Source organism: Tursiops truncatus, chromosome 21 (genome assembly GCF_011762595.2).
Source record: "Tursiops truncatus isolate mTurTru1 chromosome 21, mTurTru1.mat.Y, whole genome shotgun sequence".
Taxonomy (NCBI): domain Eukaryota; kingdom Metazoa; phylum Chordata; class Mammalia; order Artiodactyla; family Delphinidae; genus Tursiops; species Tursiops truncatus.
In genome coordinates this window covers 21,222,145-21,241,524 of record NC_047054.1, presented here as the reverse complement: position 1 = coordinate 21,241,524, position 19,380 = coordinate 21,222,145, and the positions used below count along the sequence as shown (strand labels likewise).

General features: G+C 47.5%; 1 protein-coding gene across 3 annotated transcripts in view; it reads left to right on the top strand.

Moving 5' to 3' along the window:
* Positions 1 to 18,735, top strand: part of PRAG1 (PEAK1 related, kinase-activating pseudokinase 1) — a 53,220-nt gene extending 34,485 nt beyond the window's left edge. For all 3 annotated transcript variants that reach the window (XM_073798525.1, XM_073798526.1, XM_033848789.2), the window contains 2 exons: positions 9,708 to 10,447; positions 17,165 to 18,735. In XM_073798525.1, coding sequence (XP_073654626.1) covers positions 9,708 to 10,447; positions 17,165 to 18,331 — 1,907 coding nt within the window. In that variant the 3' untranslated portion in view covers positions 18,332 to 18,735. The remainder of the gene's footprint in view (positions 1 to 9,707; positions 10,448 to 17,164) is intronic.
* The last annotated feature ends 645 nt before the right edge of the window (positions 18,736 to 19,380 follow it).

Sequence of the window (19,380 nt, the reverse complement as noted above, 5' to 3'; positions counted from 1 at the left end):
AGAGGGTTCCATTGTGAATTTACTGTCACCAACATTTTTCTATCTAAAAGATTAGCGCTGCTAAGACAAAAGCATATGTTGTACGTCAGCCTGTGGTGTGTTCTGATGGGAAACTTCTGACAGCTCTGACTTCAAAACAGGAAATATCTTAGCCTTGATTTGGGTGGGACGTGGCAAAAAAGGATTTTCTTTCTCTGCAGATTTTTCTGGGTTTCTATCTTTTTCCTTTTCCCATTCCATTGTGCAGAAATTCTACAAGGCACCTTATGCCATCGAAGGCTGGGCTGGGCACGTGAACCGTTAGTCCCTGTGCTGGTCAGCCCTGACCTGCTGTCTTGGGATTGTGAGCAATTCTGAGGGAGGGGTCTTTCATCCTCCACTTGCCAGCTGGTGTTAGTGAGAACTGGACTTAATTGCCCCAGCACTTTGCTTCTCAGAACCAGCAGATCATGATGTTTGCTCTCAGGGCTCTTACACGGTCTAGCCAGGAAGGTAAGATTAAAATACGTGACATGTGGGTGGATGGGTTAAGCTAGGAAATTGGGCTGCTCAGAACAGGAGTGCTTATGAAAGCTTCCAGAGAGAGAGAAATCAATGAGTGCTGATGTAGGGTTCAGAGAAGGCTTTTTTTTTTTTTCTTTTGGGCCGCACCTGAGACATGCGGGATCTTAGTTCCCTGACCAGGGATTGAACCCGCGTCCCCTGCAGTGGAAGCGTGGAGTCTTAACCACTCCACTGCCAAGCAAGTCCCCAGAAGGCTTTTTGAGGACATGGGACTTCAGCTCTTGTCTCCAGAGTGGTTAAAATTGAGACGGTAGAGGGAGGAGGAGGGGTCTTTGCAGGTTAAGGAAACAATTCAAGAGGATAGAAGGCACAGGGTTAGCGGAGCACATGGGGAAAGGGTCAGACCAGCCCAACGCACTTCAGTGGAAGCAAATGAGGGGCAGTGGGACATGAGGTGGTGGGAGGCTGGGGGCTGGATTGTACAAAACTCTCAAAACCAGTTTGTGGAGTTCGGAAATAGGGAGCCATTTGAGGGTTTATGAGTACAATGGTGACACCTAACTCAGTCATTTTCGAATTAAAATGAATATATTTTCTTGTACGCCTGACACTGAAATCACATTGTAAATCAACAGTACTTCAATTTTTAAAAAAGAATATATTTTCATGGTTAGTCCTTTATCACGAACGAGTTATTCAGTGGAAATGCACCTCGAAATTTAGATTCCTGGAAGATCAACAAAAAGGTATATATACCTTCTTACCGGACTCTGGCTTCTCAGAGCAAAGCAGTTTCTATCTGCTGCTCCTGCTTATGGCTCTGTACCCAGAACCATGCTTTGAAACTGGCAAGAGACCACAGGCATTCTCTCTCTCTCTTTTTTTCCTTTTCTGTGTCTCTTAAACATTAAGCTGGAGAATGTCCAGAACCGCAGGTCCTAAAATGTAGGAAACCCTTCATTCAACCGCTCGTCAGTAGCCAAGACAGCTGGTTTTAATCTATTACTGAACAATTAGCTTTCCATCCTGTGAATCCGTACTCACTTTTACCTCGTAGCTGAAATACTGACCCATCGTGCCTTTTGTTACTATTCGGCATCTAGCGCCAAAGCTGAGAGAGGGAATCCAAACGGGAGAGGTAGAGTTAGGTCAAGAATGTAGCGTCCACCTCTTTAATATTATATATTAAGTCAAAAGAGACCATTCAACTATACATTGATTTTTGTCAGTAAGAATTCAGTAACGAAAACAATGCATTTCGTGGACTTTGTGCCTCTGTGGTATGGGTGGGCCTGGGGGAGTTAAGGACAAAGTCATTCTGGGGCATAGCATAGTAGTAGTCTGTGTAAACTTCTTGGAAGCTCATCAGGGTTAATGGTGAAAATTAGTTTTCTACCATTCAGGTTTTGTGGTTCCCCAAAATATAGTTTTAAATTTTCTAAGTAAAATAAACATAATCGAAAGCTATAACTTGGTTGCATTTTAAAAACGAGTGTGTCTAAACTTTTCGTTGACAAAATATTTTATATCAGTGTTAATGTCAGCTCTTTGTGCTTGTATCACATTCCATACTTCTCCAAGCACATCTGTTATCCCATTTGTCCATGTGGGCAGTTCCATTGAACAGTAGGTCAACTCGGTGAAAGGAAAAATCCATCTAAGCAGTTGTCGGGTTTATGCTTGGTTGGGGAGGGACAAACTGCATGTATTAGGACAGATCCACGAACGCTGCCAAGGGGAAGGTCCTCTGTAGTGGATGGATGGATGGGCGTGGGGGGAATGATCAGCAGAAATGGTCACCAGAAGACTCTTGTGCTTTTAAATGGTTACTTTTAAATACGCAGACCTCATAATTGCATTAAGATCATTTTCCCTTTTGATTTAGGATAACATTACAACTCAGTTCCACAGTTAAACAAACATCATAGATGCCAGGTTCCCCTCTTCCCAAAGGAGATGAGTGCTGTGTTGAACTGAAAATATGGGCAGAAGTGATAGATGAGAGGTCTAAATAACTATACAGTAGTGAATATACTTATAAACTCCCATGAAGCTATGCACCGAGGCAGTGTTTGTGTTCTGATTTTTTTGTAACTGCCAACCCAGAAACACAGGAAGTTAATTAAATATCTTGACAGTAGTCAGCTTGTGTTTCTCAACAATAATGCCAAGAAGATTTTTGAAATATAGACATTAATTCAGTCATTGGTTTGATAGATATTTGTTGAATACAAACTATGGGCTGGATACAGTTTTAGATGCTGAAGATACAGCAGTGACCAAAAAATGCCCTGTCCCTTCCTTTCGTGGAGCTCACATTCTAGTGGGGAGAGATGGGCAATGAGGAAGATAAGGGACTAAAGTAGCCAGTGTGTCAGATGGCAGTAAGTGCTATGGGGAAAATCAGCCAGGAAGGGGCCAGGGAAGGGTGGGGAGATAGTAAGTCCACAAAGACGTCAGTCAGAATGAGTGACAGCCTGACCCTCACTGAGCCCTTGCTCACCCACTCAGGCTGTTACCTGAGACTCTAAGAAGAAATAGTATTTTTAAAAGAGTCATGTACCACAATGTTCACTGCAGCTCTATTTACAATAGCCAGGACATGGAAGCAACCTAAGTGTCCATCGACAGATGAATGGATAAAGAAGATGTGGCACATATATACAATGGAATATTACTCAGCCATGAAAAGAAACGAAATTGAGTTATTTGTAGTGAGGTGGATGGACCTAGAGTCTGTCATACAGAGTAAAGTAAGTCAGAAAGAGAAAAACAAATACCGTATGCTAACACATATATATATGGAATCTAAAAAAAAAAAAAAGGTTCTGAAGAACTTAAGGGCAGGACAGGAATGCAGACGTAGTGGATGGACTTGAGGACATGGGGAGGGGGGAGGATAAGCTGGGACGAAGTGAGAGAGTGGCATGGACATATATACACTACCAAATGTAAAATAGTTAGCTAATGGGAAGCAGCCGCATAACACAGGGAGATCAGCTCCGTGCTTTGTGACCACCTAGAGGGGTGGGATAGGGAGGGTGGGAGGGAGAACACAAGAGCGAGGAGATATGGGGATGTAGGTGTATGTGTAGCTGATTCACTTTGTTATAAAGCAGAAACTAACACACCATTGTACAGCAATTACACTCCAATAAAGATGTTAAAAAAAAAAGAAGAAGAAATAGTATTTTTAAAAAGGTGGTCCTGGGAGTTCCCTGGTGGCCTAGTGGTTAGGATTCCAGGCTTTCATTGCCGTGGCCCAGGTTCAATCCCTGGTCAGGGGACTGAGATCCCACAAGCCGCACATAACAGCCAAAAAAAAAAAAAAGAAAAAAGAAAGGTGGTCCTGAAAAAGGCATCTAAAACTCTCTAGCCAAAAATAGCGTGCTTTCTGACAATTAAGCAGGCTTGTTAGAGCACTTGATCCTAAATTGATGGGTTCAGTCTAATATATTACACTGATGTTTTGCTCTAACACAGTATATCCCCCACGGAGACAGACTGAGTCACCGGTTCTATTCTGGGAGATGTGTTACTGAAGGATGGAGAAGTTATCCTAAAGGAAAAAATACGCGTTTTTAAGATTGTCTGTGGCCTGAGCCCTCACAGTATCTCTAAAGTGAAGCTTCGTTTTAGTTTGAGCTATTCCCTTTAAACTAAATTTTTAAAAATATATTATTACTTCAATGAAGTCAATACGTGTCTATGATAAAAATCCAAACAATGGAGAAAGATATAAAGTGAAAAGTCAGAGTCTTCAGACTCCCAGCTCCACCCCCCATTTGGAACATTTTTTTCTATATCATCCCAGAAATTCGTATCCATATTTTAAATATAAACTTCAGTTCTACACATTTTTGTACTTAATGTATCTTGAAGTCCTTCAAATCAGAACCTCTAGGTCTACCTCATTTTTTTTCATGCTGTATATTTTTTTCATTGTATAAATTGGTTAAACCCTTCTCTTGTCAATGCATGTTTAGGTTACTTTCATTACAAGTCTGCAGGAAGATCCTGTGACGTACACCAAGATAATTTGGTGAGCATATCTGTAAGATAAATTACTAGAAGTAGAATCGATATGTCAAAATGTATATGCATTTTTAAACAGATGTTACCAAATTAACCTCTAAAAATGTCAGTTTATGCTTCTGTCAACAGCATGTGAAAGTGCCTTGAACTAACTTTTAATTTTACTGTTCATTTGGAAGAAAACCCATGATGATTTTGTTACAACAGGGGAAAGATCATGGAACCACACATGGGCTGTAGACACGCAATATTTTCCACGAGCCTGTTTTCCAAACTGAGACGGTGCTTCTCCTGTTTTGCATGTCAATTGCCTACCCATCTGGATCACTGTTTCTTGGGATGATTAACTGGTCTGGAGAGACTTCTCACAAATGCCACATTTTCCATCCAATTGTAAAATGCTAATACTATGCTTCCATTTTCAGACCACGTTTACCTTCTTGAAAAAGCAAGGGTTCCTCTTGAAGGAATGCTATGTGCCTTCCTTTAAAAAAAAAAAATTAGAGTTTATTCTGACCAAATTTTCCTTTGGAGGAAAAAATTACTCTCTGTGAGGCTAGAACATCCCCTCTGCCACCACTCTTCACGTCTTCTGGGGGTGGGAAGAGGGGTTTTGGCCAAAACCTGTAAGACTGCCACTTCCTGTGCGACCCTGGCCTACACAGATGCCTTTAGTTTTCTCACCTTGAACATGAAGGGATTGAACCAGGCCACAGAGTGTGGGCGAGGTTTTCTCCATCTGCTTTGTTCCCCCTGCCTTGCATTTTGTAGGTGCTCAAGAAATGCTGAGTGAATGCATGGATTCATCTATACAGCCGTTTCCAGCCAAATCTCTTATCCTCATTTTTAAAAACAATCCACAGAACACTCAGTGTTTCGAACAAAAGAAAATTCAATTTGCTTTCCTTTACTTTAAGTTGGAGAATCGTCAGACACCAAAGCTGAAGTTTGGAGCTGGGGGACTCTTAGCTGGGACCCTGCCCTTTGTCCCCACATTTGTTCTGGCCCAGCTGCCGTCAGGAGGCAGAGCCGGGCGCCAAGCAAGCCACACGGGCTCATTTATACGGTTCAAAACTGGACTGACCACTTCCTCCTGAAGCCCAGCTCTCCCTTTGGCTATAGAGAACAGTGAAAGTACCTATTAAAACCCAGCCAGAAGAGAGGACTCTATAATCAGAAAACCTCACAGTGCTGGGTTTGAACTTTTGGCCTGCATTTCTGCATAGGAGTTGAGCCTTTTTTTCCCCCACCGTTGAAATCCTGATTTCTCTTCTCTTGCTTTATAAATATAATGGCACCAAACTGGTATACTTTCCTCTCCATCGTTTTAAGATCCCACCCAGTGCACCAAATGTGATGTGTAGTTTTTTCCTAGAAAACTTCTCTAGGAAGTTCTCTAGAAAACTTTTTTCTCTTCTCTGAAGCACAGGCACTAAGGAGATGCAGAGGTGTTCTGCTCTATAGCCGGCTGCAGGGTTGACATGCAGAATTGGAAATTGGAAGGAAAACTTAGGAAATGGGATTTGTAGCTCTCTGGCCCAATTAGGACTCAAAGTCATTTAAAAAAAACAAAAAACCACTAATTATGTAACTATGATGTAGGCAGACTTCCCAGCAAAGTATTTTTCATTCATATCCTTTGATATGAATTTTCCATTCATATCCTTTTTACACCCTTAATTGTAAGCCAGAATTTGGAAACAGGGTGGTCTAACACTGGCATAGAACCGGGATAAGCTGTGTCTGTGAGGAGGTGCCCCATGCGAGAGCCAACAACACGACAGAACCAGAGCGGGTCTTCTGGGGGGCTCTCTGGTCCCGCAGAAGACAGCTAACTGCTTGTCTCATGCTGGAGAAATCGGTTTTATCGAGAAGGGCTACACGTAGACATCTCCCTCCAAATATTAACAGCCAAGAATATTAACAGCTGAGATGTTATATGGTCCTGGGGTGCCTGGGGGCGATCAGAGTGAATTATGGTCTTTTTGCCTGGTGCGGGTCCACATCTGGAGAATGGTCAGAAGATGGTGTACCTGTTACCCAAGTAGGAGATTTTTTTTTAAATGCAAAAATCACAATATGTGTATGTAATGCCCAGTCATACAGAGGAAGTGCACATTTCAGATGAGCCTCACTTCACCAGATGAGGTCTGTGTAATGCAGTCCTTTACAACCTCTGGCGAAGTGCATGGCTAGGAGCCTTCCTGTGCAGTGCCGTCCTCTGATTACTGTGTGCTTTAGGCAGTGATTGTTGGGTGAGAAACACCTAACATCTAAGAAATAAAGAAAAATGAACCAGTCCACATGCTAATCCCTGAAGCCGCACCTCCTTCTAATACCCAGTACTCCTGCCCCTACTTAGCTAAGTGGTTATGGGATATAGATCTGATCAAAGCCACGTACTCACAGTTCCCACAAGAAAGCAAGAGAACACACACAGGGCAAAGGAGAAAATCACTTCCTTCCAACTGCCTGAACACACGTGTTATTTTCTGTGCTAAAGCACAACCTCTTGGTTTTCTTTGGTAATCTAGGGAATGAGAAGTGTTACCGATATATATATATATATATATATATATATATATTTTTTTTTTTTTTTAAGATTCCTGCTATCCTTAAGGATTGAAAAGTTTTCCAGCAGCAGCTTGTGGGAACTAGAGATAGAGGAACAGTGGAAGCAAGATAACCATCTGCCTAGAGGTATTTTATTTCAGGGGCAGCTTTGAGACAAAATGCACATGAGGAGTTGTTGAAAATGGAGAGAATGGCTGAAATTATAGACTATTAGTGCTGGAAGGAGCCTTCGCAGGGATGCAATCCGGTCAGTTTTTGTTTTTGTTTTTTTGCGGTACGCGGGCCTCTCACTGCTGTGGCCTCTCCTGTCGCGGAGCACAGGCTCAGCGGCCATGGCTCACGGGCCCAGCCGCTCCGCGGCATGTGGGATCCTCCCAGACCGGGGCACGAACCTGTGTCCCCTGCATCGGCAGACGGACCCTCAACCACTGCGCCACCAGGGAAGCCCCCCGGTCAGTTTTTAAATGAGGAAATTCAGCCGAGTAAGATTGACAGCTTACATCAGGGTTCATCCCACTATGCGCCCTCAGATCAGACCAGAGGCAGAAAGGAATGTGTTGAAAGCGTCAAGGAGAGCTGTAGGGGGAAGCCCAGGAAGACAAAGCAAAGAAAGGGGTGGGAATAAGCATAAGGCTTAAGGAGGGGACTAGCCATGAAACTGATTTGTCAAAAAGCTCCCCGGCTGGTTGGACGGGGGACCCAGGTGTCCTGACCATAGGCAGGCTGTCCCTGTCTGGACAGGGAGACTGGAGGCACTGAGTAAAGCGTTGACCGGGATTCTGATCACGCTCTGCCTGCCGCCTCCCCAACCCTTATCTTCTGCGTGTTGATAATGCATCTCTTTGCACAAACCTGGTTCCCAGCTCCTGTGTTCAACTAGCTGCGTTTACCAACTCTGTCCTCCTGGGGGCTTTGCGCTGGAGCTTGTACTGTGCAGGAGGCCCCTGCTGTCACTTACTGATGCTGGTCAATGGGGCTGAGGCACGGACATCGGCGCCTGAGGACATGGTCATCCACCTGGCTCCCTCCTGCCTGTGGAGCACCCCCATGTAAGGAGGCCCCCGTGTTGATGGGAGAGGCTTGGTGCCAGCCCATTCTGTCCCCCTTTGGCTGGAGAAATCAGAGAGGGACTCAAGCAGAGACAGCTGTTACCTGTTCAGAAGCAGCCCTGCGAAGGCCATGTGCCTCTGAGTGAAGTGACACAAAACTAACAGACAGTTTGCTTCCTTTGCGGCCTTTCTCCACTTGCCTCCGGCCTCTGTGTTTGTTGTGCGTCTTGCATCTTGGTCGTCCTGCTAAGGTGGGAGGGCGTCCAGAGAGGCACTATGTGCCCCACCCTTAGGCTACATGCACAGTCAACTAAATGAGGGGCGCACATCATAACTGCCTATTTCCTTGAATCTGAGACCCATATTTCTTTCACATTTTAACCTTCAGGATAATAGGATGTATTTTATAATGTATGGATACAGTTAATGTTTTGGTTTTTTTTTAGTCCCCTTAAAAACTGTTATTAAAATATTGGGTATATCTTTGAGTCAGTTCTTAGAATGAAAGAAATGAGTATTATTTTCAATTGGCCCTTTCTTGTCTCTGATGTCAGTACCTTTTCTTATGTATTTTTTACCTGAACTCTTGTTTCATTGTGAACTCTCCATTTCATACATTGATATAAAGAGTAAGTCCAGGCTTCGCTCTTATCTCACCGCCTGTGACATTTCTGAAGGTCCCCATGCTCTGCGGAGGCCTGAGGCAGTGACGGAACTTTCCCCAAATCACATCAATATCCACGTGCACCTCTGGGAACTGTGGGGCCTGGGAACCACTCGCTTTCCCTTGAAATCTGTTTCTTCTTATGAAATCACATTCTCTGTCTTCTGAAATGTCTGTGGGCCTGCACTGTCCCCCAGGCCATCAGGGCATTTGTCAAAACTCAGAGAATTATACCCTAAAAAGGAGGAATTATACTGTAGCTAAATTGTACCCTCTATAAACTGACATTTTGAAAAAATCCAGCCAAGCCATACATGTTCAAGTTTGTTGGTGCTGTTGCAACATTGTTTGCAAAATATTAGAAGCAACCTAAGTGTCCATCCACGGGGGACCAGTTAAATAAATTTTGGTACTTGCATATGATGATACAGTATGGGATAGCTTTTAAAAAGAATTAGATAGACCTGAACATCATCTGATGTGGAATATCTCCAAGCCATAGTGGCAAGTGAAGAAAAGGAATACTGCAATCAGTGGGCACCGTTTGCTCTCCTTTGTGTAAATGTGTGTGTGTGTGTGTGTGTGTGTGTTTGGGTTGTTTGGCAGATCTCCAGAAGGATGTGTGGGAAATTGCCAGCCATGTTTCCTCTGAAGAGAGGGACTGGGCGCTAAGGAACAGGGTAGGAGGAAGACTTCATTGGCATTGTACACCTTTTTTGCATTTTGAGTTGTGTTCATTGTGCATATGTTGTCTCTTCAAGAAATAGATAAAAACAAAATAAAATAGATTGCTTTGATGGAAAGAAAAAAAATGGCCCACGGGACCCTGGAACTGAGTGGCCTGGGCCCCCGGTCTGATGGTTTCTGTTTCTCTTTTTCAGGTCCATCATCTGAGCTGACTCACTCGCCCACCAGCAGCGGGAAGGAGCTCTTCAGCCCTGTCCCCTTCCCTTCGGGCTCCACTGAGGATGTGTCCCCCAGTGGCCCCCTGCAGCCCCCACCTCTCCCCCAGAAGAAGCTAGTGAGCCGGGCGGCCTCTTCTCCGGATGGCTTCTTCTGGACCCAAGGCTCCCCCAAGCCAAGAACAGCAGGTCCCAAGCTGAACCTCAGCCACTCGGAAACCAACGTCTGTGTCCATGACGAGTCCCACTTCAGCTACTCCTCAGGCCCCGGCAGCCGCCTCCAGCACACCTTCTCTGCTTCCGAGCCTCTGGAGAAAACATTCAAAGACAATGGCCCCTGGGGCCCAGCGCCAGGGCTGGCGGGCAGCCAGAGCCTGCAGGGCAAAGGGGTCTCCTCGGCCGCGGCCTCCCAGCTGAGCGTGTCCAGCCAGGCCTCGGCGGGCAGTGCCCAGCTGCAGCTGCACAGCCTCCTGAGCAGCATCAGCAGCAAGGAGGGCACCTACACCAAGCTGGGAGGGCTCTACGCCCAGTCCTTGGTCCGCCTCGTGGCCAGGTGTGAGGACCTCTTCATGGGCGGCCAGAAAAAGGGGCTGCACTTCAGCGAGAATAACTGGTCCCTGTTCAAGCTGGCCTGTAACAAGCCCTGCTGCGACTCGGGGGATGCCATTTATTACTGTGCCACCTGCTCCGAGGACCCCGGCAGCACCTACGCTGTGAAAGTAGGTACCAACCCCTCCTCCCATTCCACAGTGCCGCCAGCCGGTCCTGGCTGGGGGGGCAGCGCTATGGCTGGGGAAGCCATTTCCCCTCAGCCAGCTCCCGAAGGAGGGTAGTTTCCAAAAAATGCTCGGTGATCTCACTCTCTGCCTGGCCCAGGACGTGGTGCAGTGTGATTTGTACAATGAATACAAGGTTCATTCTGTGCTTTCAGGAACGAACCTACGTGATCGAGTTGGATTAAGACAGTTGCCTTTTAATGTGATGGAGAATTCATTCATTTATTCAGCAGGTTTCTATTGAATGCCTCCTATGAGCCAGGTATTTTGTAAAGATCTGAGTATATAGAGGTGAACATATGGTTCCTGTGGAGCTTATAATCTAATACGGGAGGTAGGCAATTCAGATATAGTTCTTAAAATAGAGCCGGAAGGAGAGTTAGACCCAAACATCATCTTGAACCACAACAGTAATATTATTGATAGAGCAGTCAGTATACAACTAGACTCTTGGATGGGTGTGTTAACTACACGACCTCAAATCCTCACAGGGGAGGTAGGTGTTACAGGTGGGAAATCTGAGGCTCAAAATGATTAAGTAATCTGCCCACAGCTGGCAGGTGGCTAAGATGGATTTGAAGTCTTCTTTGTCTTGTCTCAAAGCCTATGCTACCACCCTTTCAGTTAAGAAAAATGAAGTTCAGGGAAGCTAAGTGACTAGCCCAAAGTAACACAGCTGTTTAATCGTTGGCCCTGGATCAGGGCTGTTGCTAGCACGCCCCACTGCTCTTTTGGGGCACAGCTCTGAGTAAGCTGGTGGAGCTGTCTGTATCCATCTGGCCCCTCTGGTGGCCCCTTTTCTCATCTTCTTTTGGTGTCCCTTGAGTACCTGGTGGTCTGTGGTCCTTCTATAAATGCAGGCTTTTGTGAGGAGTGAGAAGGGAACCCTGAACTCTTTTCTGCCATCACCTGCCCCAAGACATTCTTTTATTTCTAATTAGAAAAAATGCAAACGGTGAACTAACATGAAACGACCTTGGCGGGGTGGCTTCCTTCTTACCAGTAAGATTTTTTTTAATACTATGATTATTAGCCAAGGAAAATTGCAGTGAATTTTACTGTGAGATTTTTCTTTTAAAAAACTGGTGACACCACCATAAAATATAGATTGGGAACCCCTGATTTATTTGTTCAAGGGGCTCTGTATAATTACTCGCTGCCTTCTTGCAAAAAAACTAGGCAGGAAGGTAGCTATTAGGAGGATCCAGTTCATTGTCAGAAATCAAGGCCCCGAAAGACTAGATAGATTTTTGAACTTCATTGCCTCTTTATATCTGAACTCGGCAGTACTCTCTTGTTGAGCTACCCTTCCTGGTCACCCCCCCCCAACCACAATTAAAAGAAAAAGAAACAACCCCAGCGTTTCCCTTCCTATTAGCAGGGTGCTGTATCCAGTAAAGGAAGAGTGAGTAGACCCTCCAGAGAGCTGGACATGGTCAGCCTGGTCATCGCTGGTGGCCCAGAGCCAGGGGCCTGTATCCATGCACTGAAAGGGATGTAAGTTTGAGCTCCTTGAAAGTCAAGGGGATGGAGGTGCCTTTAGGAAGTTCTTTGCTTCTGCCAACCTAGTGGACCTGAGAAAGGGATTTGTGAATAATGTCTCTGCTTCCACCCTGAACATTTCCTGTGTTCAGTGCATGTGTTACTCTCCCCCGCCTACTTGGGCTGGACCTGGGCGGCTCCTTCACTGTCAAGAGACAGCTGACTTCTCCATTTTGAGGAGGAAAGAGCCTGGTGGGACAGGCTTAATCCCTCTTGCCCATGGGGTGGAAAGTGATATGGCCCAGGGGGCCACGTGGCGCAAGATCTGCCGCTGGATCAGAACCCCCGGGCAAAGGGGTTTGTTTTTTATATCCATGATGGTGACGTGCAACTTGGATTCTAGGACCTCCTGTAACAATGTAGAATTAGCCAGTTCTCCGAAGAACAGTGCAGAAAATTCAGCATTTCCAGAGGATGTTAAAAGGCAGCATCGTTCATTGCATTCGAAATCTAAACCATAAGGAAGCCAGCGATAGACCTTGGTCCTCTTAAGGAAGAGAGTCCCCGGGGTCTCCTCTTTGATTTTGCTGGAGCCTTGGCAGCTCAGGGACTATCTCCGTAATGTGTGAAAAGAAAATCTGGAGAAGAGCTTCCAGTATTCAGAGTCTGGGGAACAACAATATCAATTTGCAAATGGGCCTGGTCTGCGGGGGGAGGGGAGGGGGGAGGGGAGGGGGCGGGGCACGGAGCATCCTTCCACACTGCTGTTCCACTTCATTAGTGCTGATCCTAGATGGAATACAGTCATCTGAATCGGCTGAATCCCCAGGAGTGGGGAGGGGGCTCCTTCCCGCACCGCCTGGCTGTGGCTGAGCTCATTTCATCCGTGCCTGGGAAGCGGGAGCTTCAGTTGCAGGCTCCCACCTGCTCGGGCTGACGCTGGTCCCTCCGTTTGTGGGCTTGACGCCCTGTAGCCACGAGGAGGTGAAGCCAGCTCATGCAGCCCAGCTCCACGAGTATGAGGAGGGGAAAAAAGCCTTAGTTGTGTGTGCTTTCGAAGCTGTTTCATGCCTCAGTCAGCCAGAACTCCGGTAATTAGGGACCTGCGCTAAGCGGGCTGGGCCTTTTTTATTTAACAGACGTGACTTAGCCCAGATTTTCAACCACGAATCAGGCCGTGGCACCAAAGTTTAAAGTGAGACTTGGCTCAGTGAAACGTTTGAAATTTGAGCTGAACCAAAGGTCTGTGTGAAGGTCTTGAGCCAGAACCCAAGCACAGACTCCCTGAAAATGAACTTGGGGGGCGGTGAGGGGAGATGGGGTGGAAAAGAAGCCGTCCCCTCCCTCCGCCCCCTCCTCTCCCCTCACCTCTAATTTGACACTGTAGAATGATCTTGGCGGTGGCCCAGGGCTGCCCCTCTGGATAACACGCGCTCTGTCTTTTGTTCGAGGCAGTGAGGAAGCTGCAGGTCTTGCCAGAGGGACCAGCTCACTGATTCTGAAATGCATCCAGGCCACTTGTCATTTACTCTCCTCTTTCATTTACACCTCTGTGCGAAGTGCCTGGAGCTCCCAAGGAGAGTGTTTGCCGGGCCCAGGCCTTTGATACCCTGGAGAAAGGGGATCCTTGGAAACACAGCCCAGGCCCCGGCAGCTGAACCCTCTGGGTTTGTACAGCCAGCCAGCTCTGGAATTGCCCAGCACCACCACATGGCTACAGCCGGACCCGCAAGGGCAGTCACCATAGCAACCTCTCCCGGTGGGTGCTCGCCTGGGCATTGTGTTGAAAGCCACACCTGTGCTGTGTCCTTTAATGCTCCCAGTGGCCCTGTGAAGAGGGACACTGCCCCTGAGATACAGAGGAGAAACATACTTGGAGATAAATACCATTGATCTTCAGTATTCGTGGATTCTGCGTTTGTGAATTCGATGCTGAAACTTACTTGTAACCCCACGTCAATACTTGGAGGGCTTTGGGGTTCATTCCTGAACTGGCATACAGTGGGCAGGGGCGGAAATCCGGGTCATCTGACTTGCACGTCTTCAGCTGAGGTGGTACAAAGGGACCCTCCGCCTTCTTGTTTCAGCTCTCATAACTGTACACAGGTGTGCTTTTTGTGTCTATTGAGTGCCTCATCGTCACACTTCCGTGCTTTTCGTTGGCGATTTCGCTTTAAAATGGCCACGCTGAGCGCTGAAGTCCTGTCTCGTGTTCCTAAGGTCAGGAAGGCTGTGATGCACCTTTGAGAGGGTGTTAGATCGGCTTAGTTCAGGCATGAGTTACACTGCTGTTGGCTGTGAGTCAGTGTTAGTGCATCAGCAGTATCTATGAATAAGGCGTCTTTAAACAGAAACACACACAGTATACAACAAGGTTACATATTGATAAGTTGGTGAACATCTTGTGACCAGAGGCTTGCAAGAACTTCACATTGTATTTCCCCAGGAGCAGTGGTTCAGCATTCATGCATTCAGTGTTTGTGGCTACTTAATAGAACATAACTACTACAAATAACAAGAATCAAGGGAAAGTTGCCAATGTTTACAGAGTTTATATTTAAACTAAGGTCCTTTTCACTCCAAAGCCCATACTTTTCACCTCCAGAACACTTCTTAGCTGTATAATCTAGGGCAAATAATTTAACCTCTTGAAGTCTCAGTTTCCTCCTCTGTAGTAGCATCTACCTCATTGAGTTGTTCAATGAGATTTAACGAGACACTACATGACAAAATGCTTGTAGGCATGGTGCAAGAGTTCAGTAGGTATATGTTGTAGTTGAGAAGCCCTCACTGGAGGGGATGACGTCAGTATCCATGGATGGCACAGCAGACGGGTCCATACACAGGGGTTGGTATTTATATGCAAGACTGTTTTTTGAGGACCCCTCCCAAATTTCCTTTAGTGTAATAGTGTTCCAGAAGATTGCCATTTAAAAATTGAATACAGGGCTTCCCCGGTGGCGCAGTGGTTAAGAACCCGCCTGCCAGTGCAGTGGACACGGGTTCGATCCCTGGCCCGGGAAGGTCCCACATGCCGCGGAGCAACTAAGCCCGTGCGCCACAACTACTGAGCCTGCGCTCTGGAGCCTGTGCTCTGCAACAAGAGAGGCCCGTGCACCGCAACGAAGAGTAGCCCCTGCTTGCCTCAACTAGAGAGAGCCCATGTGCAGCAATGGGGACCCAACACAGCCAAAAATAAAAACTGAATATAGCTGGGTGTGCTTGGATAAGAAAGAGCCTGCAGCAGTGCCTTTTAGGCATGCATTCTGAAGTCACTTTTGTTAGTAATAGGAAGCACTGTCTGGGATAAAATGTACTTTCCTTTTATTTCTATTCTACTTCTCTAATAGAGGGATCAATAAATTAATGTGTTCTCTCCCCCAAGCCCTCCAATTATCTTTTAAAAAGTTTTCTCAGAAGCGGAGCTCTTTTATGCCAGGTTTTATGCTGAGCTTTGTAGAACTGCAATATAAATAAATCTCTTTGAAAAGGTACTTGCAACAGAACTTCTAAAAACGTCACCTGTAAGCATTGTGGTGCTCCATAAACACTGCTGTACTCATCTGAGTGCAGCCGTGCAGCACCCCAAAGGGTTATTTTTGGATTGTTTGCAGGATGATATTTTATAGATGGAGGCGAAATGCCTTTCTTCTCAGGATTACGCACTGATCCTTACCTTTCTACAAAGTACGGCTGGGGTTGCATCATCTCCTTCTGAGAGGGGCACCCACAGACCATATACCGACCCTTTCAGTGTAATTAGAGGGAAATTGAGGCCTGACAGGGGGCCATTGTGTCTGGCTCAAGACTCTTCAGTTGTGTGGCCACCAGATGAGGGTTCCTGTTGCTCAGGATCCTTAGTTGGCAGTCGCTGTCGTTAGTACAAGAAGATGTAGAAGAGGTGGGAAAGATACTGGGAATTCCCCAAAGGAGCTTGAGATCATCCGTCTGTTTATTCCCACCTCTGGTTCAGAGGGTGCCTTTGGGCCCTCTGGGTTCCCTATTCTCTGGAGAGCTTTCTGTTTTCTTTCATCTGCTCTGACTCACCCTTGGAGGAAAAGCTCATGGCTTCCACTTAGCGGCTCCACTGAAATCAGCCCCACAGGTTGTGCCAGCCGGTAGGCATGGCATATGTACCTGGATCTAGAAACTAGGGCAGCCTAAGAGAATTTGACCAAGTCCTAGAGGTTTAGGGCCTGCATCTGCCCCCGAGATTCCCCAAGAAGGGAACATCCCAGGGGTCGAACACATCTATTATAAGGTAGCTGCCAATTCAGGTGCGAGGGCTGGGGAGTGAGGCTGACTGCCTGTGTAAGCTCTTATCTGGCTTCCTGAGAATTTGTCCAGCCTACGCCGTGGGCATGGGGACGTCTTCCTACCAAGGGAACTCACTCTTGCTGGGTTGTGTGATAATTTTAGGTTTAACTTGTTAAGAAATTGCGAAACTGTATTCCAGAGTGGTGGTACCATTTTACATTCCACCAGCTATAAATGAGAGTTCCCATTTCTCCACATCCTCATAGACACTTGCGGTTATCATTTTATTATAGCCGTTCTGGTGGGCCTCACCTGGTCTCTCATTGTGGTTTTGACTTGCATTTCCCTTATGATTCATGATGTCGAACATCTTTTCATGTGTTTATGGCCAATTATATATTTCTTTGGTGAAATGCCTGTTGATCTTTTGCCCACTTTTTGATTGGGTAATTTATCTTATTACTGCATTGCAAGAATTTTTGGTAAATTCTGGATAGAAATCATTTTACTGGATATGTGTTTTGCAGATATTTCCTCCCACTCTATTGCTTGTCTTTGCATTTTCTTAGTATCTTTTGAAGCATACACGTTTTGAGTTTCGGTAAGGTCAGGCTTGTCCATTTTTTTCTCTCATGGACCATGCTTTTGGTGTGGTATCTGAGAGGTCCTTGGCTCAGCCTAAGGTCTCAAAGATTCTGTCCTGTGTTTTCTTCAAAAGTGCGTATGTTTTGGCTCTCACATCTAAGTCTCTCCATTATGACCTAGGTCTCTGGGATCCATTTTGAGTTAAAGTGTGTGTACGGTGTGAGATATGGGTGTAAGTTCACCGTTTTGCATGTGGAAAGCTAAATGTCCCAACCCCAGCTGCTGAACCGAATGCTGGCTCTGGCCCTTTGACCTCACTGCCCCTTTCCCCCACAGATCTGCAAAACCCCTGAGCCCAAAGCAGCCTCATACTGCAGCCCTTCCGTGCCCGTGCACTTCAACATCCAGCAGGACTGCGGCCACTTTGTCGCCTCGGTGCCCTCCAGCATGCTCACCTCTCCCGATGCGCCCAAGGACCTCCTGTCTGCCCTGCCTTCACATCCCCCCGCCCAGGAGCAGGACTGCGTGGTGGTCATCACCCGAGAGGTACCCCACCAGACCGCCTCGGACTTTGTGCAAGACTCAGCCACCAGCCACCAGTCTGAGCCCGAGGTTTACGAGCGGCGCGTGTGCTTCCTGCTTCTGCAGCTCTGCAACGGGCTGGAGCACCTAAAGGAGCACGGCATCATCCACCGGGACCTATGCCTGGAGAACCTGCTGCTGGTGCACTGCGCCCCGCAGGCCTCCCCGGACCCCTCCTCCGCCACCTCCTGGGCCCCTCCCACCACCATACCCCCTGCCCCTGCCGCTACCCCTTCCTCTTGCCCCTCTGCCGCCCTCCCGGCCGGCGTCACGCCCACCCCTCCGGCTGGCCCCGCCTGTCAGGGAGGGCCCGGCGAGAAGCACTTGCCCCGACTCATCATCAGCAACTTCCTGAAGGCCAAGCAGAAGCCGGGCGGTTCCACCAACCTGCAGCAGAAAAAGAGCCAGGCCCGCCTGGCCCCAGAGATTGTGTCTGCCTCCCAGTACCGCAAGTTCGACGAGTTCCAAACGGGCATCCTCATTTACGAGCTGCTCCACCAGCCCAACCCGTTCGAGGTGCGGGCGCAGCTGCGGGAGCAGGACTACCGGCAGGAGGACCTGCCCCCACTGCCTGCGCTGTCCCTCTACTCGCCGGGCCTGCAGCGGCTTGCGCACCTGCTGCTGCAGGCCGACCCCATCAAGCGCATCCGCATCGGCGAGGCCAAGCGCGTGCTGCAGTGCCTTCTGTGGGGACCCCGGCGGGAGCTGGTGGAGCAGCCGGGCACCTCGGAGGAGGCGCTGTGCGCCACGCTCAGCAACTGGATCGACATGAAGCGGGCCCTGATGATGATGAAGTTCGCCGAGAAGGCGGTGGACCGCCGGCGCGGGGTGGAGCTGGAGGACTGGCTCTGCTGCCAGTATTTGGCGTCGGCGGAGCCCGGAGCTCTCTTACAATCGCTGAAGCTCCTGCAGCTTCTGTGAGGCAGCCCCCGTCCCGCGTGCTGCCCCCAGCCCCGCCCTGCCTTGCCTTGGAAACATCTGTGTCTCCTGGGAAATGGTACAAATGACTGTTGTACTTGGATGTTATATATATGTGTGTGTGTGTGTGTGTGTGTGTGTGTGTGTGTAAGATATAAATACAAAAGACTGAGGATGTCACTGCCCACCCTGGTCTGGCCTCCTCTCCTCCCCTAGCCTCGAAGTTTTCGCCTACAATTGTGTACATTTCTAGCTTATTGCAAGGTCCTGAGGACAGTGTGGCCAGCAGAGTGAAGCCTGGACTCTGGTCTCACTATCCCATTATGGGCTCCCTTTACCCTCTTGTCAAGTGGCTATTTAAAAAAAAACCAAAAAACCCTCCATTTTTAATTAAAATTTTCGGTTGACTCATGAGTAAAGAAAGCTCTTTTATCCTCAAGTGCCCAAGTGCGTTAATACCTTTGGCGGGTAAAATTGTTTTTAAGCCCCTGGAGCAGTGGCTTCAAGACCACCTGAACTGTCCTCTGCCTTACACTTCTCGTAAGATAGAGCAAAAGGCCGCAAGGGCCCCAGGCATGCGGAGACCAGTTAATCTTCCCCGCTTCTCTCCCCACCTAACAAGTCTCTTAGGAAGAATTCAGACACAGCTGGTGTGATCCCAGAATTTCAGAATTTAATCCCACTGCTTGAAATCCATTTCCAGTTTGCTAAAGCTGGTTGTCATTTGTATCAGAAGCCTGGCTCAAAGCAGAAGCCACCCCAGATGGTTCAAATGACAAGACCTTAACAGGGGACCACTTAGAGAGTTGTAGGCAGGGTTAGAGAAAAGCAAAGGACGATGAGGCAAAAGCAAGGGCAGGAATGGGGAGGATTCACTCAACCTGTTTCCCACCTGTCATCCCTAGGCCAAGACCAGTGAGATGCCAGACAGCAAGGGGACCTGGGTGATACAGTCTGCAGGATTGGCCTCCCTGGGCAGGGTTGAGAAGGATGGATAGAGGGCTAGGTGGAAAACAGCCCACTGGTACTGCTGTCCTAGATAAGGACAGGGC